Source organism: Xiphophorus hellerii, chromosome 20, assembly GCF_003331165.1.
Source record: "Xiphophorus hellerii strain 12219 chromosome 20, Xiphophorus_hellerii-4.1, whole genome shotgun sequence".
In the NCBI taxonomy this organism is placed as follows: domain Eukaryota; kingdom Metazoa; phylum Chordata; class Actinopteri; order Cyprinodontiformes; family Poeciliidae; genus Xiphophorus; species Xiphophorus hellerii.
The window spans coordinates 29,831,374-29,856,600 of NC_045691.1; the positions used below are offsets into that span (position 1 = coordinate 29,831,374).

The 25,227-nt window shown below is 41.5% G+C and overlaps 3 protein-coding genes across 3 annotated transcripts; all 3 read left to right on the forward strand.

Moving 5' to 3' along the window:
- Positions 1–1,165: 1,165 nt before the first annotated feature.
- LOC116710427 (uncharacterized protein C1orf50 homolog) lies at positions 1,166–1,714 on the forward strand. The gene is made up of 3 exons (XM_032549448.1): positions 1,166–1,228; positions 1,303–1,389; positions 1,490–1,714. Exons 1-3 carry the CDS (start codon positions 1,166–1,168, stop codon positions 1,712–1,714), a joined length of 375 nt encoding a protein of 124 aa, XP_032405339.1.
- Positions 1,715–4,735: 3,021 nt separating this feature from the next.
- Positions 4,736–6,644, forward strand: LOC116710428 (kinetochore protein Nuf2-like; the record flags this gene model as incomplete). Its single annotated transcript, XM_032549449.1, has 6 exons — positions 4,736–4,834; positions 4,923–4,985; positions 5,072–5,209; positions 5,656–5,796; positions 6,213–6,388; positions 6,470–6,644. Coding segments are annotated over 6 exons (762 nt in total), but the record flags the coding sequence as incomplete, so codon positions are not given.
- A 15,006-nt stretch (positions 6,645–21,650) lies between these two features.
- Positions 21,651–22,198, forward strand: LOC116710429 (uncharacterized protein C1orf50 homolog). Its single transcript, XM_032549450.1, has 3 exons — positions 21,651–21,713; positions 21,787–21,873; positions 21,974–22,198. The coding sequence occupies exons 1-3, from the start codon at positions 21,651–21,653 to the stop codon at positions 22,196–22,198; spliced, it is 375 nt and encodes a 124-aa protein (XP_032405341.1).
- The last annotated feature ends 3,029 nt before the right edge of the window (positions 22,199–25,227 follow it).

Genomic DNA, 25,227 nt, shown 5'->3' on the forward strand with positions numbered 1-25,227 from the left:
AGTCTTAATTTTTGTGCCCTGCTATCAGCAGCTTCCATCCTCTATCAGCAACGAACAATTAGAAATACACACTTCGTGTTGGAAAACTGTGTTTGGTGACTGACTTTTATTTGTCAGACTTAAGTGACAAAAGTTGGAAAAAGAGCGATTCTCTTGGCGTTTAAAATAACAACACAAAACAGCGTAAGAAGACCTCGTTTATTTATTTATTTTACAATTTTGTTATAGCTTCTTTTTAAAACAACAGCTGCCGATTAAACTGAATGTTACAACCTTGACATGATTATATGAGTTGTTTCAGTTGTGTATGAGTTATAGGAGTTGTCTTCAATTTCTCGGCCCGAGAAGGAGAAGGATCAGGCCTGGAAAGCTCTGAAGGAGAGAGAAAACATTCTCAAGCTATTAGATGGAGAAAAAGAAGCAATGTTTGGTTTTTCTTCTTTCTTTAACCCACATCTCATCCTGTCCTTACAGACTCAGACAGGAGAAACTGCCCTGTAGTGTAAACATTTATGTGACATAGTTTTAATAGTGTGTAAAATCAGCCATCTGACTCTCAGCCTTGAGTAACTTTTTACTCAAATGATCTGAAAATGATGGTCAGATCATTTTCAGATCTGACCATCTGAAAATGATCAGATCCGCCTCTCTGGCTGCAATGCGCGCTCCCGACACAGGGGGCGCGGATTTTCACAGGGTAACAGAATTTCAGCACGGATCGTGCAGTGACGACACTGCGGACATAGAAATGAAGACGTAGATGTGCCTCTAACCCTGAAAGCTTTACGTCAGTATCGCCCCCTTTGTGTCGGGTGGACGCAGCTCCCCGCGGTCCGGACCGACGCAGCTAAACACCAGCTGACCAAATCCAGCTGCTTCCTGGAGCTTTATTGTAAGAAAATAAAATAATTTTATGATTGAAAATTTTGTATTGAAATTTTCTTAATTTCTATGGAAGCCCGTTTCCGTCACTCTGTTAAAAAAAATAAATGATCTCATTATGATATAGTATCTCAAAATAATGAGTTACTATCTCATTATAATGAGACAGTGTTGTGGTGAACCTGGTTGAGACCAGCACGGCCCCCAGTGGGATGGAACTGGTCAGCTCCTATCAGACCAACAGAGTGGGGGACCCCATGGACCCCCACTCTGTTGGGGGTCCATGGGGTCCCCAACAGAGTGGGCAAGTGCATGTCACAATGCACTTGCCGAGCAAGTGCAGAAGGTGAGGCATGTTTTATCAAGTTGTCTAGCTCACAAGAGCGTTTTCCCTCCTGAAGTGACGTGGATGTTTCTCAGGGGGACGACTTTGTCAAAGCCAACGCTTGCAACAAACTGACAGTAATCGCTGACCAGATCAGGTACCTGCAGGAGCAGGCCAAAAAGGTATGACCGTCGATTCACAAAACGGTTGTGTTTAGGTTCAGACGGGTCACGTTCACCCGTCGGATGGCGCGTGGCATTGATCGCCGTTTGACGACCGCAGGTTTTAGAAGAAGCAAAGAGAGACGCTGACCTCCACCATGCTGCCTGTAATATTGTGAAAAAGCCAGGCAACATGTACTACTTGTACCAGCGGCCGTCTGGACAGAAATACTTCTCCATCATCTCCCCTAAGGTTGGTTCCATGAAACGTGAACTTCGAGTTCTGTCACCTTCATTCATTTTTATGCATTATCTAACACAGTGGTTGGCAAACTTTTTTCAGTGATGTACCCCCTTAAAAATATATTTTTAGTCAAGTACCCCCTGACACAGGCAAAACATTTTTGGAATAAAAAAGAGGTACAGAGATCGTGGACGTAAATCCCATTAAAACATACTTTTCCATGTACGTTCTGTACTTCGTCGGCTCTGGTTTTGCCTTATTTTTCACTTTATCTGTACTTTCAGCAGCATTGCTGCTACGCTTTAGCTACATCTCCATAGTTACAGTGTAATCATGATAACGACAGGTCGTTGACGAGTGCCCTGGGTCAAACTAACTTGGTGGGGGGGTCAGTTTTATTTTAAAGGATATTGAAACTAAATACTGAATATAAAATTCAGTGCATGAACACACATTTATATTTTATCATACTTTTTACAAAATAATTTTTCCCAAGACTTATTATGAGGAGCCTACTGATTTTTTAAAGATATTTTGAAAAGCTTCACGTACCCCTGCAGTACCTCCACGTACCCCCAGGGGTACGCGTACCCCCATTTGAGAACCACTGTCATATCAACAGGACAATAGACAGGGGATGCAAATATTGGCTGGCTCAGAAATTAAAATGCATCCCCCCTACATTAATAGACTAGACAGTAAAGGATGATATAAAATGTTCTATATAACGGGCTTCTGCTTTGTAATGCTTTAAGCTATTATGGTGTTAAAAGAAAAATCGGGGGAATTTCAAACCATCTGCGGAGAACATTTTCATCAGACACTGAAAAACCTTCGACTCATACAGTCTGTCTCAATAAAGGTGTAAAAACCGTATTTATTTCAAATAATCTGCGAAATAAAAACCCACCGAAGTTTCGTCTTCGGTCATATTTCAGAAATAATAACGCCTCGAATCAGAAACGAGGTAAAAAAAAAAAAGAAACTTTTTTTCTTCGCCGTTAGGCACTTTTAACAGCAAACCAAACGTGACGTTTCGGTGAGGATCAACCTTCTTCAGGCCGTTTGCTGTTCCAACTGAGGAACTCAGTGCAACAACAACTATTTATAAACAAAAACTCCAAACTTCGAATTTACAAAGTATTTACAGTCAGCCGGGCTCTGATTGGCCCTTAGGATTCATATTGTAACGTCATCTGTATCCATGAGGGAGGATGAGGATGATTGATGTCATCATTCTGGGGAGGACAGAGCTGCAGACACACACTCTTCTGTTTCTGAATCTGTTGTGGGTAAAATGTGTTTTTCCTCTAAACCCTCCACTAGAAACAAAAATATAAGATCCTTATTTCAGAAGAACATTGCTACTACACCTTATGTGACCCACTACTGGAGACAGTTTTTGTTTCTGATATCAAATGGTCAACGGTTTGGACTCTCCCCTCCAAATACATCATTAGGAACAAACCTTGTGATGTGTGCTTCAAACTTCTCCACTGGTGCTACCCTGCAAAACAAAACCTGCACCAGGATATAGACCGTAGCTGCTCTTTCTGTAATTTGGACAATGAGACAATAGTCCACTTATTCTGGAGGTGACCCTTCGCTGTCTCATTCTGGAAAGACGTTGTTTATTATATTCAATCTCATATTCTCAATAGTTTTTCACTTTTATACACAGATGTACTTTTTGGTTTCTACAATGTCTGTCCTGCTAATAACAATCATTTTTATGTAATTAATCTATTGTTAATTCTAGTTAAATTTCATATTCATAAATGCAAATTTTCTGGCAAAAAGCCTCTATTTGATCTGTTTTTATCTGAATTACAACACTATGCAGGGTCTATATGGACCTCTACCAATCCCAGGGCTGTGGGGAATCTGGAAGCCCTGAAGTTCGTTGGTTGTATTCCCTGAAGCGATGCCTTGTGTTTGTTTCTGTTTTGGCTCCTTGTGTTACGCTTTCTGTTGTTTTTTTTCCCTTGTATCCCCTGGCACTTTGTTTTTCTCGTTTTCCCCTTTTGTATACATTGTATTAACATTTTGATGCAATAAATAAAAAATAAAAAAACTCCAGTAGCAGCACGGGTCAGCACGACGTTGGATTTCCATATTGGATTTAACATTGCATTTCTTTCATAGCTTTTCTGATACATTGGTTGGACAGTCAAAATGTCGCCATTTAAAACTGATTTTTTTTAACAATATCCCAAATTAAACAAATACTTATCTTGGCTCTGGATTGGCTAAACACAGTCAGAAAATACAGGAGTTCTTCCACGACACCAGCAACACCAGAAGTATGTGGCAAGGCATAAAGGCGATCACAGATTACAATCCATCCTCCCCCCCAGTGGGTGAAGTTGATGCTGACTTTCTAAATGGACTCAATAACTTCGTTGGGAGGTTCGAGGCACTGAACAGTACTCCGGCAAAGAAAACTGTTCCCCACCAGGAAGAGGAGGCACTCTGCCTGGACACAGCCGATGTGTTGAAGACTCTGAAAAGAGTCAACCCACGGAAGGCCCCAGGCCCCGACAACATACCTGGGCGGGGTGTTCAGGGAATGCGCAGGTTCAGCTGGCTGGTGTCCTAACAGACATTTTTAACACCTCACTGGACCAAGCCAAACTGGACCAAGCCACAGTGCCAGCCTGTCTCAACACTGCCTCCATCATTCCGGTGCCAAAGAAACCTCAAGTCACCTCTTTCAACGATTACCGGCCTGTGGCACTGACTCCCATCATGATGAAGTGCTTTGAAAGGCTGGTAAAAGAACACATCGTCTCCAGACTCCCCTCCACATTCGACCCGTTCCAGTTTGCCTACCGCCGAAACCGCTCCACTGAGGACGCCATCTCCTCCGCCCTACCTGAGCCTGGCTCACCTGGAGGAGAAGAACACTCATGTGCGGATGTTGTTCCTGGACTTCAGCTCAGCGTTCAACACAATCATCCCACAGCATCTGGCAGGAAAACTGGGACACCTGGGCTTCAGCACCCCCCTGCGAAACTGGCTGCTAGACTTCCTCACCGACAGATCTCAGTCAGTCCGGATCGGACAACACACCTCCGATGTCATCGGGGTCAGTGCGACGTGTTCTCATCCGTCTCTTCCTGACCCAGGACCGTCCCACCAGAGCAGCAGGCCGAGGCAGATGAGCTGGCTGCCGCTCTCTCTGAGCTGCAGGCCACCACCGTGCATGAATACCAGGAAGTGGTAGGCGCCGACACGGACACACACGGTCAAAGTTGTGGTGTGTAATGGTGTGTTCAGTTAAAGTCTGACACTGTCGTTTTCCTTTCAGAACGTCAAAAACGAAAACATTGCAGAGTGGAAAACCAAAATAGCAGAGAAGACGCAGAAGCTGGTATGTGATCCAGACTCGTATGTCTAAGCTCGCCGAGTCTCTGCTGTGTCTATAAACGTGTACATGTGTGTCTATTTGTGTTTCAGTCCCAAGTGAAGGTGGACGTCAGTAACCTGAAAGAGGACATCACCAAACTCAAGTCTCAGATCGTGGAGTCTCCAGAGGAACTGAAGAGCCAGAAGGAGAAGATGAAGGAAGCTGCGAAGAAAATCAAGAACTCCATAGTAAGTAGGAAAATGTTTGGTCTGCAGATGTAACTCGATCTTTCCTGCGTTGCGCTAGTTACTAGGATTAAACCGTCTGTTATATAAAAGTATATAACAATCTAAGGTCAACTCTATAAATCTATAAACTGGATGTATTTGGGTGAAAAATAACCAACTTCTGTAGGACAACATTACAAAAGGTTTGGGCCTAAGAGCACAAATGACTGGACAAAACCATGGCACAGATGAAGAAAAGATAAAGACGGGGAGCGCCTGATCTTAATGTCACATCATAGCAGTTTCTGAAGTGTTTAGTCAAGCATAAGAACAATCTGAGTAACAGAAGACATTTTGTGTAATTAGAATAACATAGAAATACAACCCTGTTACACAATAGAGCCAATATGTTGGGATTTCTCGCACACCCGTTTAATTTTTAAATTTTTAATTTTTTTTACTTTAAGGCAGAAACAGACGAGTATGTGGTGGAGATGCAGAACAGGGTGCAGAGCGTGGCCCACGCTGAGGCCGAGCTCCAGCAGATGAACAGCCTGCTGCAGGACCTGGAGAGCAGCATGAACAACACCAGGCTGCGTCAGGAAGAGGTACGCTCCACTCTTACATCCACCTGGGTGTCGGGTTTCAAACCCCTAAGCTTCCATCTTTTTCAGAGACGATCCATCTGACTGAGCTATCGTTCGGTGTTTAGATGTTCGAAGCTAGAAGAGACATGCCTGCAGCCAGAAGACGATTCTACAAAATAAACGCCACACGTTTCCTATTTTTATTTGTAAAAACATTTTTCCATTCACATAACAGTTATTCAGTCACTTGTGTTGCTCTGCTGGGTGAAACCCCAACAAAACGGTTTGTGGTTGTGGTATGACAAAATATGAACAGAACAGCTGTCAGAGTGGGGAAATGTGACCTAATGTTCACTGTAGAACGCACACAGTAGAAGTTGGTAAAGGGAAAACAATATTTAAAGTTTTTTTTTGTTTCTAATGTTGCATGTTAACAGTACCAGGAGCTGTTGATTCAAAGCGAGAAGATGCAAAAGGAGCTGAAAAGTCTGTGCAGCGAGGAGGTCCAGCTGAAGCGGGCTCTGGGCATGAAGCTGGATAAGGAGTGCAAACAGAACATCCGCAGGCAGAAGAAGAGAGAGACGAAGGAACAGCATGTCCAGGAAGTGCTGGGGTACCGACTCAAACGTCTCGACCCGTAGAGTTAACCTGAGCAATGCGTTCGTTTGGCAACCTAACACCAGCTGTTCTCCAGGCAGTGCAACCAAATCCACCAGAAACGCGAGGAGATGGCGGATAAGATCCAAGCGATCATCGGAGAGACCCGTCAGCTGAAGGCCAAGATCAAGAGCCTGAGAGACGTCTGCAGCAAAGAGACGGAGAAGGCCCAGGTACGTTGATGATAGGGGTGCCTCTGACGTTTAAGGGCGAAAGCTTTGCGGGGCTCTAGAGGTAGGTAATTTTAAAGACACACGTGAAAGTGTGACGTCTAAAACAAAGTTTTGACATTAAAGCATTTCTATCAACAGGACTGAAGTAAGGAAGAGAGAACATCCAGAAACATTCAAAGAAAAGAAATCCGAAAGCCTACACTGTAAAAAAAAACGGCCTCATTTTACGGTAAAAAACTGGCAGCTGAGTTGCCAGAAGTTTACCGTCTTTATACGGTAAAAGTCTGGCAACCAAAACTGCCATTTTTTTACCGTATTTCTAAAATACGGTAAAATTCTGGCAACCAAAGCTGCCAGTTTTTTACCGTATTTCTAAAATACGGTAAAATTCTGGCAACCACAGCTGCCAGTTTTTTACCGTATTTGCTAAATGCAGGATTTCACCGTATTTTTGAAATACGGTAAAATTCTGGCAACCACAGCTGCCAGTTTTTCACCGTATGTTGTAAATGCAGGATTTTTACCGTATTTTTAATATACGGTAAAATTCTGGCAACCACAGCTGCCAGTTTTTTACCGTATGTTGTAAATGCAGGATTCTACCGTATTTTTAAAATACGGTAAAATACCGTACTTCCTAAAATATTTTAAAAAAAATAAAATGTGGTTTTGCCGTAGTAAATACGGTCATGCTGACTGAGGCATAATATCTACATGAGTGAAAAACACATCCAGACTGTATGATATATTGACATTTTATTGTAAACCCTCCCCCCCAAAAAAAACTTATGGTAAATTACTGGTCTCTGTTCCTACCAGAATTTTACCATACAAATTATAGTACAACAACCAAGGAAGTGTAACTTGTCAAGCATTTCTATACAGAAAGTTATAAAGAAAATAATTTCTAATTAAACAAAAATACAGATTACGAGTAATCCACTTAAAGAAAACAATTTCTATTTAAAAAGTCAAGTTAAAAAAGAACTGATTCTATTTTATGTCCAGTTTCCTCACGGTATTACTGAGATCTGGAAAACAAAAACAAAACAAACAGTATGTGTCCACATAAGAGATAACATATTGTAGAAGACAAAATGGTGATAAAAGGATTCTTGTTCTGGGTTGAGAGTCACAAGTCGCTGAGATCAGACGTTGCTCAGGATGGTTGTAGTCTTCCCAGTCACAGGTTGAAATTGAGACTCGCATGTTGTCAATCGGGTGTTTCCTCTCTGCTGGAAAACAAAAAGAAAAAGTTAGAAAGATGCACTACATGAACATCTTATTCGCTTAAATGTTTGTTTCACCCTTTGTTGACTTGCATATGGACACAGGTACTTCAACCAGGTGGTGTGATCATTTCTGACTGAAAATTCAGTAGTTAAACCTTTGTTTGTTGTCAACAGGTGTGATCCTCTGGTCTGCAACCAGACAAAATACACAAACTAAAAACAAATATAACTGTTTTAGGCAATTTATGAAATAGATACTCACCATTTATCTGAGTCTCATGAAGGCCAATAGGTTGTCTTCAACCATTTATGTAAGTTACATTTCCTGCAAGCTAGCAGAAACAAAGCTGTAAATGTGAACACTTTTCATACAGGCAAACAAATTGATACAGCTGAGACAATTTATGCTAGGTTAGTTTTTCTCAGTCACTTTTGGTGCATTTCTCGAGTCATTGTTGGCATTTACAAAACAGTAAGCGCATTTCTCAAAACAATTTGTAGAAACAGGAAAAATAGCATTTGTTTTGCTTTCAAAATCCTTAGTTCAGCTCTTAAAATCCTGTCTGTTAACATATCAGTGACTCAAAATAATAAGTTATAGTCTCTCTATGTACAGATAAGACAGGTCAAATCGATTAGTCATGAGAAGAGACTACAAAAGGATCATTTACGCCAGTGTTTCTCAACCCTGGTCCTCAACGCCCCCCCTGCTCTGCATGTTTTAGATGTGCCTCTACTCCAGAACAGCTGATTCAAATGATTGGATGACAATCAAGTACTGCAGAAGCTTGTTAATCATCCAGAGATACAATTCAGGTGTGTGGCAGAAGGGAAATACCTAAACCTGCAGGACAGGGTGACGCTGAAGACCAGGATTGAGAAACACTGATTTACGCTTTTGCTATAATTTATTCATGGACCATGCCATGGTGATTCAGAAAGAAAAAGACAGAAATGCAGAGAACAAAAAAAGTAGAAAAGGAGCCACAGGACAATCTCCTCAAGGAAAACTGTACAGTGCTGTAGAAATTACATTACATTTTAATTTCCATAGTCACTTGTTCCTTAACTCCACTGAGGAATCTTTTTTCCTCAGTGGGGTTAAGGAATGAACAGTAGGGTGGGAGGACCTCCATCAGCATCATGTTGTGGGTCTCAGCCATGTCCTGATGTTGGACTGATGGAAACTGGCAGATGTCCTCAGCCTCTTCTGACTCTTCTTCTGCTTTCCTCCCAACTATTTCCTCCTCAGCCTCACTCCTCTTCTTCTCTCTGGCTGTTCACTCTGCCCAGATACTTGTTCATCAGTTCTCAGACATGTAACATTGTGTTGTGTTCTGACTATATAGAGCATAATGTTGCCAACTGATGGTTCACAAGATGCACCTCCAATCTGTTTCAGAAAACTGGTTGATCGTTGGTTGAGCTAATGGTTCATACACTGACCTGTTAGAGAAACTCAGGACTCACTTGGGAGCAATTTACCAATTCAGGACAGATTTAGAAAATAATAGAATATAAATTAATTAATATATGATTCACATTATGACAACTTTAAGACTTATGCATGTTAAGACTTACACAATGAACTGATGCTATTTTGGAAGTTGAGAATTCAACACAGACACGTTGTTGTCCTGTTGTCCTCATTTTCTGTATACACCCTTTATCCTCCGGGTCAAAATGACCCGTCTTCAATAAACCCCCAATATAAGCAGCTTAATTGAATTTTAAACACCAAATTCTATCTTGTATATTGTCACTCACCACAAAATGTGTGAATACTTGACTTTTCCCTCTCCACTTGAATTTCTATAGCTTAAGAAAAAAAATGTGCAAAATGAGTTTCGAATGCATTTTTATTCATCACAGTGACTAATTTTCTTTTACTTTTCTCCAGTGAACAAGAGGATGTACAATACAAAAATATGAAAAATAACATAACCCATTCAACTAATTGGCACATGTAGGGCAGTATGCAAGTGCACAGCCTTTGCAGATATATTTCTTACACCTGCAGCACACAGTATGTGTTTTACAGTCTGAGGGCAGAACTGACATCTCTTCCTCTTACTTGGCTTAGCTGAGGAAGTGGCTGTGGTAGATGGATCCTCAGGTTGATCAGGAGCTGCTGCACTCTGAATAGCTTTCACAACTGCTGCTGAGGCTTCTGTGTGGGGGACATGCTTCCTTCTTCAATGAGTGGAGTTACAAGTGCCTTTCCTAGCTGCTCCAGGAACACCCTCTTCTTGTTGTGCTTATGAGACATCCAGGTTGGGTTGATCTCTATCCAAATCACAAAGGCATTGTAGGAGGACACATCAATGATGTTGTGGAAGATGACCAGGGGCCAGCGGGCAGTCATTCTTCTGCAGCTATATGCTCCAATCACCTTATCTAGGTTGTCCACACCTCCTTTGTTTCGGTTTTATTCCAGGATGATGATTGGCTTCCTGTCCTCACGGTCACTAATGTCGCCGTCTTTGTGCAGTGTGCTCAGAAGAACTACATCTTGTTTTTTCTTTGGGAGGTAGGAAACTAGAGTGGTGGTGGGTGTGAAGGCAAACTTTGAGGAGAAGACCTCTCTCTCCTTTGACCCAAGCAGTGCAGGTGGGAGCTCAGGCTTGTTCTTTTGAACTGTACCAACCATGGTGATCTTCCTCTTCAGGAGCTGCTGTCCGAGTTCATAAGAGTTGAAGAAATTGTCACATGTCACATTGTGACCCCTCAGTCCCTCTGTCACATCAAGCACAACTCGCAACCCCTGGTTCTTCTCTGGGCATCCACTGGTTGACTTCCCAGTATAGACTTGCATTTTCCAAGCATAGCTTGATTCAGAAGCCACCCATGACTTGATCCCATATTTTGCTGGCTTGCTGGGCATATACTGCCGGAAAGGACAACAACCTTTGGACAAAAGACATTAGCATCAGTGATTAGTATCAGTGTCACAGAAAACAGTCAAAGAAATCAATAGTGAAAATCACTTTTATTACAAATATGAAAACAGATTACCTCTAAATGGAACCAGTTGCTCATCCACTGTTACATCAGGCTCTGGATTGTAGAGGTAGGGCAACCGCTCCACCCACTTGTCCCATACCTCTCTTATGGCTGCAAGTTTGTCTGTCATACGTCTTGCTGGTCTTGATTCACGGTCATCAAATCGCATCAGTCTTGAGTAGGTGTGAAAGAGTTTGACTGGCATTGTGGCTCGGAAAATTGGCCTTCCACTCTCTGCTCACTTCTGCTACTGATTGATCTGAGACACAACTAAAACTTTGTAACATTTTATGGTTTGTAAATAACTCTGTGACCTTGATTTCAACTCCATTTGCCTCACGGGTCATTTTGACCTGAAGACCATCTTTGTACCTTTTTTTGTACAGCTTACATGGAAATGAGAATAAAAGCAACACTGAACTTTTTCTATTGTCTGGGCCAATCTAGGAAAAGTCTTAAAATCTCAAGTTAAAAAAATTACATTTAGGGGATTTTTTGGGGGGGGGGGGGGTTTAACACAGTGGCGGGTCATTTTGACCCGAGGACAACAGGAGGGTTAACATATTTTGAATCAAGACGATAAAAGCAAATTACAATTATAAAAGCATAGAAGTGTACATAACCAGCTACATGATGTACAAAAGCAAAACTTGCAAAACTAATTGTTTTGATGTGCAGAAGTGACACAGTAATTTGAAGATTGAACAGGTAGTTTTAAGAATTTCAATTCTGTTCTGAGAGATGCACCCAAACTGAGAAAAGCTGTAAAATATTAATATTTAAATTCTCTTATCTTCAAATCCTTCAACTGTCATGGACCCAGTGACTTTAGTGCAAGTATTTTGGGTGTGAGAGTCAAGAGGTCAAAGGAAAATATTAAATAATATCTCTGATGCCAAGCGTTATACTTCTAAGTATTACCAAAATATTGAAACAAAAGCTAACATGTTCTTCAGAGATTTAACTTGCATGCATGAACATTTCACACTCAAAGTAATTCAAATTAATTATTGAACCAAACTTGGAAAAAGTTGCTTCTGCCATTAACAATAACTTTAAGCACATGTAGTCTGAAGTAGACCAGAAATATAATCTATGCAGCCGTTCCTACAGAAACATTAATGGAAGTGTTGCATCTGTGAAGATTAAATGTTCCATATAGTAAAAATATCTAGCTGCAGTGCATGTACATAAACAGCATGGCTCAGAAACTACACATTTCTTTGTCAGTTGGTTAAAGTTAGCTAACTTCAGTTGAAACCGTGAAAGGGACTCACCTGTGATGTGTTGCCCTTCTCCTCCTGAACGTGCAAAAATAGCAGAAATTTGATTTCAAAGACAGTAGCAGCATCTTGACAAGGACCAGGCCTACTGGGCTCTCAGCACCCTAGTTAGCAACCTTAGTTAGCACAGTGACTTTACTGTGTTGAGTTTCAGGACACCACTACAGGAAACAGAGTTAAAAGAATCTTGCTGCTGATGCTGAAGGATCAAGCAGCAATGCAAACTAGATAATTATTTGTTTACATGACAAATAACAGTCTCCATTTACTGTAAACCCTACTATTATCACAATAACAAAATGAAAAAACTCTCTAGACCAGGGGTCCCCAAAACTACGGCCTGCGTCATTTGGTCTGGCAATGCCGGATCTGGCCCGCCTCCTCATACCAGAGAGCATTCAGTGTATTTTTTCATATATTGTATTTTCTGGTTTGTGGATTTCTCTTCAACCACCAGGGGGCTCTTGAGCAGATGTTAAACTAACTTTCCCTCAAATATACTAGTCAGTCCCAGTCACCGTTTCACTCACGGTTTTTTCCATTTCCATTCTGGGTAAAAATCTATCTAAAAGCGACCGCGAATGTGTCGTAGTCAGCACCCCCCCCCCCCCCCCCCCCCCCCCCCCCCCCCCCGTCGACAGTTTCAAAGACAGAACAGCCCCCCCCCCCCCCCCCGCCGACAATAAGTTTCTAAGGTATCTTTCTCCAAAAACTAAGACCGGCCCCCGAGCAGAGAAAGGAACAGCTATGTGGCCCTCGCAGGAAAAAGTTTGGGGACCCCTGCTCTAGACTATTCTCTACTAATAGCACAATATTTAAAACCAAGTGTGGGATTTGTGAAACTTCAATGATGGGTGACTTTACAACTTGTATGATTTTGGATAACACTAGAATTGTTCTTTATTGAAGTTTCACAAATCAGATAAAGGTTTTACAAATCCCACACTTGGTTCTAAATATTCTGATATGAGTTGAGAATAATCTAGTCCAGATTTGAAGAGTCTAGGTGTTGTAGTTTTTTAGCTAGAGTAAATTAAAGATGCTGATTGCAGTGAAAATTAGGTGGAATTGCCCCTTTAGCCATTTCCCAAATTGGAAGCAGCAATTGGAAACCAACTTCAGCTTCATTCAAGCAAGAGGGGCTAACATACAGTTCTCTTAATGTTAATGATCAAATGCTCTCATAAATGATGGTGGCGTTGGCTGTAGGAGTTTGCTTTGCAATCGGTGGATCGCCAGATCGATGCCTGGTCTACTGCTGAGATTTCAGTTTGGTGTATTAAAGGCATTATTAAAAAAGAAACCAAATATCACACCAGCATTCTGTTCTTTGTAAAAATTATTTTGCAGTCTTGTTTACGCTTTTACATTGTAGATCTAAACATCAGCAAAATTGTAATTTTGGCTGATTGCTACTGTTAAGTTTAGGGTAATTAACTGCTGGCAATATTACAATTTTTTTAAGAACTTTACAATTACTTATATTTTTTACACTATATTTCTGTATTTTCTACATTCGTGACTGTCACAATTATTTAGGATATATGTTTATTCAGTTATGATAATGCCATGTATTTTCTACGGCAGTATAATGCTGTGAATATTCTGGTCAGTAACTGCTGGCATTTTACAATTTTTTACCGTAAATTTACTGACTTTCTTTGCAGTTTCGGACTTACGGTAGTTCCATGTAATTTCTACGGTAATGCAATGTTTTTGGATACGACGGTCAAAAACTGTTGGTTTTTTACAGTTTTTTACCGTAAATTTACTGACTTTCTTTTGCAGTTTCGACTTACGGTAGTTTCCATGTAATTTCTACGGTAATGCAATGTTTTTGGATACGACGGTCAAAAACTGTTGGTTTTTTACAGTTTTTTACCGTAAATTTACTGACTTTTTTTACAGTGTAGAGAACTGTTCAACTAAAGAAGCAACATTAACGTACAGTACTGAAACGAAACAAAATGACAAGCACAAGATCTTGTATTCTTCATTGATGACCCTTCCTTCCACTGCATCATCGTACACCTCCTTTTCAGCCATGTCCCAAACCTCACAATGACACAATGGACAAAAACAAAGGATAAGTCGCAAACTGCTACTTGTTAGCAGATCCGTGGCTAGTTGTCAGAGCTGAGCGTCCTCACTCACTCTAAATTTTGCTCACTCTAAATTGCGTGTCAATCATATGAAAACCTTAAAAATCATAAATAGGCCACCCATTCCCTTCGTAGCTATGTGCTTTTAAAATGTAAGGTGATTGCGCCCTCTACTGGTGATTACGGAGCACTGGGATCAGTCAGACTGTTGGTATTGGAGTAATAGAAGCAGCTGGGCTGCAGTACACTGCCGGTATCTCTGGCCCTCTCTGTTACTCATTGCTTCTTCAATTGAATTGAATTTGAATTCAGAAATACTTTGTTGATCCCAAAGTAGAGGAATAAAGCATTCTATCCCTGAAATTGTAATTCCTTAAAACCTGATGCTTCCAGTGTTCAGGTTCAATTTTCTGTCTGAACACATAGGAAATCTTAAAAAACTAAGTTTCTAGTTGTTTCCCATCATTTATGTGTCTGTTGAAATGGAGTTACAACAATGTGGGAGAAAATAAACGTTTTCTCACCGAGAGAAGCTTAAAATGGCCATTTCTTAAAATCTGATGCCTGTTTTGAATGTTCAGATTGATTTAGTGTCTGAGCACACCACGAAGCTTAAAATGGAAGTTTCTAGTTACTTTTGAACAGACACATGTTTGTATGGGGTTAGTGCCAGTGGACGCCTTATTTCCATTTCCATCTGCCTCCTACAAATGAATTTGGAGTTGCTCTTTATTTCCCAAAGTTATGGGGGGAGGAAAGGAGAGAATCGATATTTCAGCTGCCTGAAATAATCCGTTCCCCCTCCCTAACATGGGAAACAATTAATTTTCCAGAGAAAGTCTTTAACGGTGCTTATTCCTCTCTTCATCAACAACGAATCCTGTGAATTTGGTGACATTTTATCATTATTTGCCAAAGTTATGAGGGGGGGGAATTGTATATTTTAGCCATCTGAAATAATCCGTTTCCCCTCTATAACATGGGAACAAATGTTAAACAAGTCTTTTAACTCTGTTTATTCCTCTCTTCATCAACAATAAATTATGTAAGTTTGAAAACATTTGCTCATTATTTGCCAAAGTTAAAAGGGGGGAACCCACATATTTTAGCTGCCTGAAATAACCTGTTCCCCAGACATAACATGGGAGATAATTGTTTTTCTCACAATCTCCTTTAACTGTTCTTAGTCTCCTCTCATCAGTAACAAATCCTGTGAATTTGGTAATATATACCCCTTTATTTACCAAACTTACTTGGGGGGGAACCATATATTTTAGCCACTTGAAAAAATTTGTTCCCCCTCCATGACATGGGACCTTATTATTTTTTCACAAACTCTTTAACTATGTCGATTCCTCTCTTCATCAACAACAAATCCTGTGGATTTTGGTGACATTTGATTATTATTTTCCAAAGTTAAAGGAGGAGAACCAAATACTTTAGCCACCTGATATAATCCGTTCCCACTCTATAACATGGGAATAAATTAATTTACCAGCAACTCTTTAACTGTTGCTTTGGAAACATTTGCTCTTCATTTCACAAAGGTAAGGGGCTTTGGGGTTTAAACTATCTTTCCATAGCTACCTTATATTAAAGTCCTGTAAGGATAAATACCAAACATAGTTTTTCAAAAATGTCACTTATTAACCATTATACAACATACATAAACCAACACACCACAGCAAACTCAGGAACCTAAGGCAAACATGCAAAGTACTGATTTTACTGGTTTTATTTTTTGCTTAATTGATGATATTGTTTGTTTTTTTTGCCCCTGTTTTATTTTATTTTTCTGCAGGCTGAGGTTGATGCTGCTGTCCAGCTGCTACTGAAGCTGAAAATGGGCTACAAACAGATGACTGGTCAGGACTACAAAGCAGGAGGAGGTCAGTGAACGATGCTGCGCCGAACAACAGAACGGCAGCAGATTTGGCCGGTGAGGACGACACGGTGGATCCATGGACCGTTTCAACCACCAACGCAAGGGAGCCGATTATGACAAATTAATAGGTGAGAGTTCCAGTTAGCTTTAAGCCTGAGGGGAGGGCTAATCCACCGTGGCGGATTGAATAAACAATGCTGTCTCTTATTTTCATTTATTTTGTATTTTAGTGAGGTTTGGGAGAGTAAAATCGACCAGGAGCTGGTGGATAAGAAGGTTTGTGGACAGAAGCCCCATCGCTTCCTACGAAGAGGAGTTTTCTTCTCCCACACATGTTTGTTCTTTCCAATTAATAACTGACAGATTAATCATATTAATGCAAAACTTTTCACATTATAACTATGAACTTCAGTATGCTCTATTTAGTGCATAATTTAGCATAATGTTTCACATCTTTTGGAAATAAAAATGATTTTCCGATTGTTTCTCAGCTCCCTCACTGCAAAAACACTAAACCTCACCACGTAGTTTTGGTCCAGTTTATTATGCAACATCTTAGTACATTTAAGATAAGATACAACTAAATTATGAGTAACTTTTCAGGAAGATATAGGAGCTTGTTTTACGTCAGTGATTCCTTAATATTGATGGAAAAAATACTAGATTATTTCACTTATAACTGGGGAAGAATGTTTTGTTTTAAGTATCATATTCTGTGAATGGAACTAATAATTCTTCAGCAATTTTAAGGAATTATTTACTTAAACAAGCTTCTATATCTTGCTGAAAAGTTAGTCATTTTTGTCTTATTTTAAGTGTACTAAAATATTTTCACTAGAAACTGGACAAAAAGAAAAAAAAAACTTGGTAAAGTGTTGTCTTCAAAATTCAACTTTACTGATCCCAAAGGGAAATTAAATGTTGTTGTGAGTCATATAGATTTGGTTAATGATAACATTACCCAAACCACGAATTTCAGTAATTACATTCAAACTAATCAAACTCAATTTCTCAGAAAATAATCCTAAATAATAACTAATTAAAATGGATTTTAAACACAGAAATAGTCTAATTATGGTAAGGCTGAACAATATTACAATATCATGAAATAAGTGTCTTATATCTGTATCAATAATGTTTTTGTTAGTTTTTCTGTTTTCAATATTTGGAATACATTCTTGTTTTATCCATAGTTTCACATCACAATGCTTTTTAATTTCTTTTTTTTATTTCTAAAGCAATTATGAGGAATGGAGGTGAAACCAGAAACTGCTGCTGCGCAAGTGACTCAACAGGCTGTTGCTAGGTAACCAAAGAGCGAGAACATTATTTGATTCCACCAACCTTGCTTAGCTAGAGAGAGGTTGAGTTGGCATCAGCTGGGTCAACAGGCCCGCCCGTTTCCCCTTTTTCTGTTTTCGGACACATGTTTCCTTTTGACCTGTGGTCCTCGGCACCTGCTGTGCCAGTCCATTGTCTCCCAAGTGTGGATTTCAGCCTTGGTGGACATATTACCAGCCGAACTGTCTCCAATAGCCATCAGCTAAGCCGAGCAGCGTTCAGCCGTAAAGTTTGTTTTTATTCAAACTTCAGCAGTTTTCTAGTTGTTCTGCTGAGGCAGTGACATCAATGTGTGACATCACGCAAATTGATGTCACAAAGAGCGATGCACACTTTGTGGAGCTAGAGGGCATCACAGAGCTGCACGCTTGAATTCTACGGTCATAACCATTGAAGAAGAGAGACAGAGAGCACGTAGTAGTATCCTAACAAGAGATTGAAAATGAAAGCTTTTCGAGATAAAGAGGCAAATCCTAACACACAAGTAAAGAAAATCATTGAGAAGTTTTTGGATTTGTCCAGAGAAACGGGATCAACAATGAGTCGCAGCAGTAAGACATCATCTTGTGATTCTGGAAAGGAAAAAGTACAACAGACATTAGCTGAAGAGACACAGAAGCTCCATGGAATATTGAAAGAAGGTTGGCATGATGTCCATTGTAAAACAGTCTCTGATTGAAAGAAATGAGGAGCTGAAGATGCAAGTTCTGAACATAGAACAAGCTGCATTTGGAAAAGACAATCTGCTTCAAGACAAAAGACGAGGAATTAAACAAACTGTTGCACGTAAACAAAACGTTAAAGGAGAACAACACCACCCTGGAGCAGAATACCACTGCCTTGGAGAACAAAAGCACCTCCTGAAGCAGAGAATCAATGCCCTGGAGAAGGAAAAAAACAACCCTGAGAGCAGGAAAAAAACTGCCCTAGGGCAGAAAAGCACCGCTCTTCAGCAGAGAAACAATGTCCTGGAGAAAGAAAAAAATACGCTGGAGCAGGAAAAAAACTGCCCTAGGGCAGAAAAGCACCGCTCTGGAACAGAGAATCAACACCCTGGAGAAAGAAAAAAAGTACCCTGGAGAAGGAAAAAAACTGCTCTAGGGAATAAAAAGCACCGCTCTGGAACATATAAACCATGCCCTGGAAAGGGAAAGAAATACCCTGGAGATGGAAAAACACCATTTTCAACGAGGATAAACACCGTCTTGGAGCAGGAAAGAGCCTCCTTGGAGGAGAAAAGCAACTTCTTGGAACAGATAAACACCGGCCTGACGCTGAGAAGCACCTCTCTGGAGCAGAAATGTTCTATCTTGGAGAATATAAACACCGCCTTGGAGCAGGAAAAACGAGATCCTGGAGCAGAAAAATACTGACTTGAAGAATATGAACACCGACCTGCAGCTTAAACTGGAGCAGCTGAACCAGCAGCCACCTGAACAGAAAATCAGCGGAAAACATCAAATCAGTTTCAGATCAGCTACAGAGCAGCCTATATTCAGACGTGTCATCACTGGCGTTTCCAATACCTTCCTGAAAATGTACCAAACAGGTACTCTCAGGTACCTGGGTTGACACTTGGTACTGCTAAATAAAGAAGTGTGATGAGGGCTCCAAGCTTCATGCTTGAGTATCTGTGGCAGAAAGACTAGAGGACAACAGAACTACCGTGTCAGGGGAGCTTGACACTTGGGGACTTATGGCGGAAAAGCTTAACGCTTGAAAGATGTTGACAGGAGAGCTTGAGGCCCGCAGGACTGCGGTGCCATGGGAACTTGAGGCCATCGAACACAGGTCTCCTTCGTCACCAGACAATTCCTTTGTCGCCAGGTCATCAGACCCTTATTTATCTTATGAACTCTAGTTTTGCTTTTATTTTAGTTAGGCGTCAGATGAGGAGCTTGGTCTGCTGACCCCAAGCTCCTCCCGGCCTGCCTCCAGGGCTTCGTATCAAGTCCTGTTGGTCTCAGGCTGACCTCCAGGGCTTCGTATCAAGTCCTGTTGGTCTCCAGGCTGACCTCCAGGGCTTCGTAGCGAGTCCTGTTGGTCTCCAGGCTGACCTCCAGGGCTTCGTATCAAGTCCTGTTGGTCTCCAGGCTGACCTCAGGGCTTCGTACCGAGTCCTGTTGGTCTCCGGGCTGACCTCCAGGGCTTCGTACCGAGTCTTGTTGGTCTCCTGGCTGACCTCCAGGGCTTCGTAGCGAGTCCTGTTGGTCTCCGGGCTGACCTCCAGGGCTTCGTAGCGAGTCCTGTTGGTCTCCGGGCTGACCTCCAGGGCTTCGTACCGAGTCCTGTTGGTCTCCGGGCTGACCTCCAGGGCTTCGTACCGAGTCTTGTTGGTCTCCTGGCTGACCTCCAGGACTTCGTACCGAGTCTTGTTGGTCTCCGGGCTGACCTCCAGGGCTTCGTACCGAGTCTTGTTGGTCTCCTGGCTGACCTCCAGGGCTTCGTAGCGAGTCCTGTTGGTCTCCTGGCTGACCTCCAGGGCTTCGTACCGAGTCTTGTTGGTCTCCGGGCTGACCTCCAGGGCTTCGTAGAGGGTCCCCATCGGCCTCCAGGTTCGTATTTGGTTTATGTATGTTGTATAATGGTTCATAAATTACATTTTGAAAACTATGTTTGATATTTATCCTTACAGGACTTTAATATAAGGTAGCTATGGAAAGATAGTTTAAATCCCAAAGCCCCTTACCTTTGTGAAATGAAGAGCAAATGTTTCCAAAGCAACAGTTAAAGAGTTGCTGGTAAATTAATTTATTACCATGTTATAGAGTGGGAACGGATTATATCAGGTGGCTAAAGTATTTGGTTCTCCTCCTTTAACTTTGGCAAATAATTTCTGGCAGCTGAAATATCGATTCTCTCCTCTCCTCCCCCATAACTTGGGGAAATAAAGAGCAAACTGTTTCCAAATTCTCAAAAATATTATGTGTGAAAGCATGTAATATAAATTTCCTTAATCCAGTAATCTGTCATATTTTACATTAGAACAGGATTTACCAGGAAGTCTACACTCTCATCTTTTCAGGAAGTCTTAATTTTTGTGCCCTGCTATCAGCAGCTTCCATCCTCTATCAGCAACGAACAATTAGAAATACACACTTCGTGTTGGAAAACTGTGTTTGGTGACTGACTTTTATTTGTCAGACTTAAGTGACAAAAGTTGGAAAAAGAGCGATTTCTCTTGGCGTTTAAAATAACAACACAAAACAGCGTAAGAAGACCTCGTTTATTTATTTATTTTACAATTTTGTTATAGCTTCTTTTTAAAACAAACAGCTGCCCGATTAAACTGAATGTTACAAACCTTGACATGATTATATGAGTTGTTTCAGTTGTGTATGAGTTATAGGAGTTGTCTTCAATTTCTCGGCCCGAGAAGGAGAAGGAATCAGGCCTGGAAAGCTCTGAAGGAGAGAGAAAACATTCTCAAGCTATTAGATGGAGAAAAAGAAGCAATGTTTGGTTTTTTCTTCTTTCTTTTAACCCACATCTCATCCTGTCCTTACAGACTCAGACAGGAGAAACTGCCCCTGTAGTGTAAACATTTATGTGACATAGTTTTAATAGTGTGTAAAATCAGCCATCTGACTCTCAGCCTTGAGTAACTTTTTACTCAAATGATCTGAAAATGATGGTCAGATCATTTTCAGATCTGACCATCTGAAAATGATCAGATCCGCCTCTCTGGCTGCAATGCGCGCCTCCCGACACAGGGGGCGCGGATTTTCACAGGGTAACAGAATTTCAGCACGGATCGTGCAGTGACGACACTGCGGACATAGAAATGAAGACGTAGATGTGCCTCTAACCCTGAAAGCTTTACGTCAGTATCGCCCCCTTTGTGTCGGGTGGACGCAGCTCCCCGCGGTCCGGACCGACGCAGCTAAACACCAGCTGACCAAATCCAGCTGCTTCCTGGAGCTTTATTGTAAGAAAATAAATAATTTTATGATTGAAAATTTTGTATTGAAATTTTCTTAATTTCTATGGAAGCCCGTTTCCGTCACTCTGTTAAAAAAATAAATGATCTCATTATGATATAGTATCTCAAAATAATGAGTTACTATCTCATTATAATGAGACAGTGTTGTGGTGAACCTGGTTGAGACCAGCACGGCCCCCAGTGGGATGGAACTGGTCAGCTCCTATCAGACCAACAGAGTGGGGGACCCCATGGACCCCCACTCTGTTGGGGGTCCATGGGGTCCCCAACAGAGTGGGCAAGTGCATGTCACAATGCACTTGCCGAGCAAGTGCAGAAGGTGAGGCATGTTTTATCAAGTTGTCTAGCTCACAAGAGGTTTTCCCTCCTGAAGTGACGTGGATGTTTCTCAGGGGGACGACTTTGTCAAAGCCAACGCTTGCAACAAACTGACAGTAATCGCTGACCAGATCAGGTACCTGCAGGAGCAGGCCAAAAAGGTATGACCGTCGATTCACAAAACGGTTGTGTTTAGGTTCAGACGGGTCACGTTCACCCGTCGGATGGCGCGTGGCATTGATCGCCGTTTGACGACCGCAGGTTTTAGAAGAAGCAAAGAGAGACGCTGACCTCCACCATGCTGCCTGTAATATTGTGAAAAAGCCAGGCAACATGTACTACTTGTACCAGCGGCCGTCTGGACAGAAATACTTCTCCATCATCTCCCCTAAGGTTGGTTCCATGAAACGTGAACTTCGAGTTCTGTCACCTTCATTCATTTTTATGCATTATCTAACACAGTGGTTGGCAAACTTTTTTCAGTGATGTACCCCCTTAAAAATATATTTTAGTCAAGTACCCCCTGACACAGGCAAAACATTTTTGGAATAAAAAAGAGGTACAGAGATCGTGGACGTAAATCCCATTAAAACATACTTTTCCATGTACGTTCTGTACTTCGTCGGCTCTGGTTTGCCTTATTTTTCACTTTATCTGTACTTTCAGCAGCATTGCTGCTACGCTTTAGCTACATCTCCATAGTTACAGTGTAATCATGATAACGACAGGTCGTTGACGAGTGCCCTGGGTCAAACTAACTTGGTGGGGGGGTCAGTTTTATTTTAAAGGATATTGAAACTAAATACTGAATATAAAATTCAGTGCATGAACACACATTTATATTTTATCATACTTTTTACAAAATAATTTTTCCCAAGACTTATTATGAGGAGCCTACTGATTTTTTAAAGATATTTTGAAAAGCTTCACGTACCCCCCTGCAGTACCTCCACGTACCCCCAGGGGTACGCGTACCCCCATTTGAGAACCACTGTCATATCAACAGGACAATAGACAGGGGATGCAAATATTGGCTGGCTCAGAAATTAAAATGCATCCCCCCTACATTAATAGACTAGACAGTAAAGGATGATATAAAATGTTCTATATAACGGGCTTCTGCTTTGTAATGCTTTAAGCTATTATGGTGTTAAAAGAAAAATCGGGGGGAATTTCAAACCATCTGCGGAGAACATTTTCATCAGACACTGAAAAACCTTCGACTCATACAGTCTGTCTCAATAAAGGTGTAAAAACCGTATTTATTTCAAATAATCTGCGAAATAAAAACCCACCGAAGTTTCGTCTTCGGTCATATTTCAGAAATAATAACGCCTCGAATCAGAAACGAGGTAAAAAAAAAAAGAAACTTTTTTTCTTCGCCGTTAGGCACTTTTAACAGCAAACCAAACGTGACGTTTCGGTGAGGATCAACCTTCTTCAGGCCGTTTGCTGTTCCAACTGAGGAACTCAGTGCAACAACAACTATTTATAAACAAAAACTCCAAACTTCGAATTTACAAAGTATTTACAGTCAGCCGGGCTCTGATTGGCCCTTAGGATTCATATTGTAACGTCATCTGTATCCATGAGGGAGGATGAGGATGATGATGTCATCATTCTGGGGAGGACAGAGCTGCAGACACACACTCTTCTGTTTCTGAATCTGTTGTGGGTAAAATGTGTTTTTCCTCTAAACCCTCCACTAGAAACAAAAATATAAGATCCTTATTTCAGAAGAACATTGCTACTACACCTTATGTGACCCACTACTGGAGACAGTTTTTGTTTCTGATATCAAATGGTCAACGGTTTGGACTCTCCCCTCCAAATACATCATTAGGAACAAACCTTGTGATGTGTGCTTCAAACTTCTCCACTGGTGCTACCCTGCAAAACAAAACCTGCACCAGGATATAGACCGTAGCTGCTCTTTCTGTAATTTGGACAATGAGACAATAGTCCACTTATTCTGGAGGTGACCCTTCGCTGTCTCATTCTGGAAAGACGTTGTTTATTATATTCAATCTCATATTCTCAATAGTTTTCACTTTTATACACAGATGTACTTTTTGGTTTCTACAATGTCTGTCCTGCTAATAACAATCATTTTTATGTAATTAATCTATTGTTAATTCTAGTTAAATTTCATATTCATAAATGCAAATTTTCTGGCAAAAAGCCTCTATTTGATCTGTTTTTATCTGAATTACAACACTATGCAGGGTCTATATGGACCCTCTACCAATCCCAGGGCTGTGGGGAATCTGGAAGCCCTGAAGTTCGTTGGTTGTATTCCCTGAAGCGATGCCTTGTGTTTGTTTCTGTTTTGGCTCCTTGTGTTACGCTTTCTGTTGTTTTTTTCTTTTCCCTTGTATCCCCTGGCACTTTGTTTTTTTTCTCGTTTTCCCCTTTTTGTATACATTGTATTAACATTTTGATGCAATAAATAAAAAATAAAAAACTCCAGTAGCAGCACGGGTCAGCACGACGTTGGATTTCCATATTGGATTTAACATTGCATTTCTTTCATAGCTTTTCTGATACATTGGTTGGACAGTCAAAATGTCGCCATTTAAAACTGATTTTTTTTAACAATATCCCAAATTAAACAAATACTTATCTTGGCTCTGGATTGGCTAAACACAGTCAGAAAATACAGGAGTTCTTCCACGACACCAGCAACACCAGAAGTATGTGGCAAGGCATAAAGGCGATCACAGATTACAATCCATCCTCCCCCCCAGTGGGTGAAGTTGATGCTGACTTTCTAAATGGACTCAATAACTTCGTTGGGAGGTTCGAGGCACTGAACAGTACTCCGGCAAAGAAAACTGTTCCCCACCAGGAAGAGGAGGCACTCTGCCTGGACACAGCCGATGTGTTGAAGACTCTGAAAAGAGTCAACCCACGGAAGGCCCCAGGCCCCGACAACATACCCTGGGCGGGGTGTTCAGGGAATGCGCAGGTTCAGCTGGCTGGTGTCCTAACAGACATTTTTAACACCTCACTGGACCAAGCCAAACTGGACCAAGCCACAGTGCCAGCCTGTCTCAACACTGCCTCCATCATTCCGGTGCCAAAGAAACCTCAAGTCACCTCTTTCAACGATTACCGGCCTGTGGCACTGACTCCCATCATGATGAAGTGCTTTGAAAGGCTGGTAAAAGAACACATCGTCTCCAGACTCCCCTCCACATTCGACCCGTTCCAGTTTGCCTACCGCCGAAACCGCTCCACTGAGGACGCCATCTCCTCCGCCCTACCTGAGCCTGGCTCACCTGGAGGAGAAGAACACTCATGTGCGGATGTTGTTCCTGGACTTCAGCTCAGCGTTCAACACAATCATCCCACAGCATCTGGCAGGAAAACTGGGACACCTGGGCTTCAGCACCCCCCTGCGAAACTGGCTGCTAGACTTCCTCACCGACAGATCTCAGTCAGTCCGGATCGGACAACACACCTCCGATGTCATCGGGGGTCAGTGCGACGTGTTCTCATCCGTCTCTTCCTGA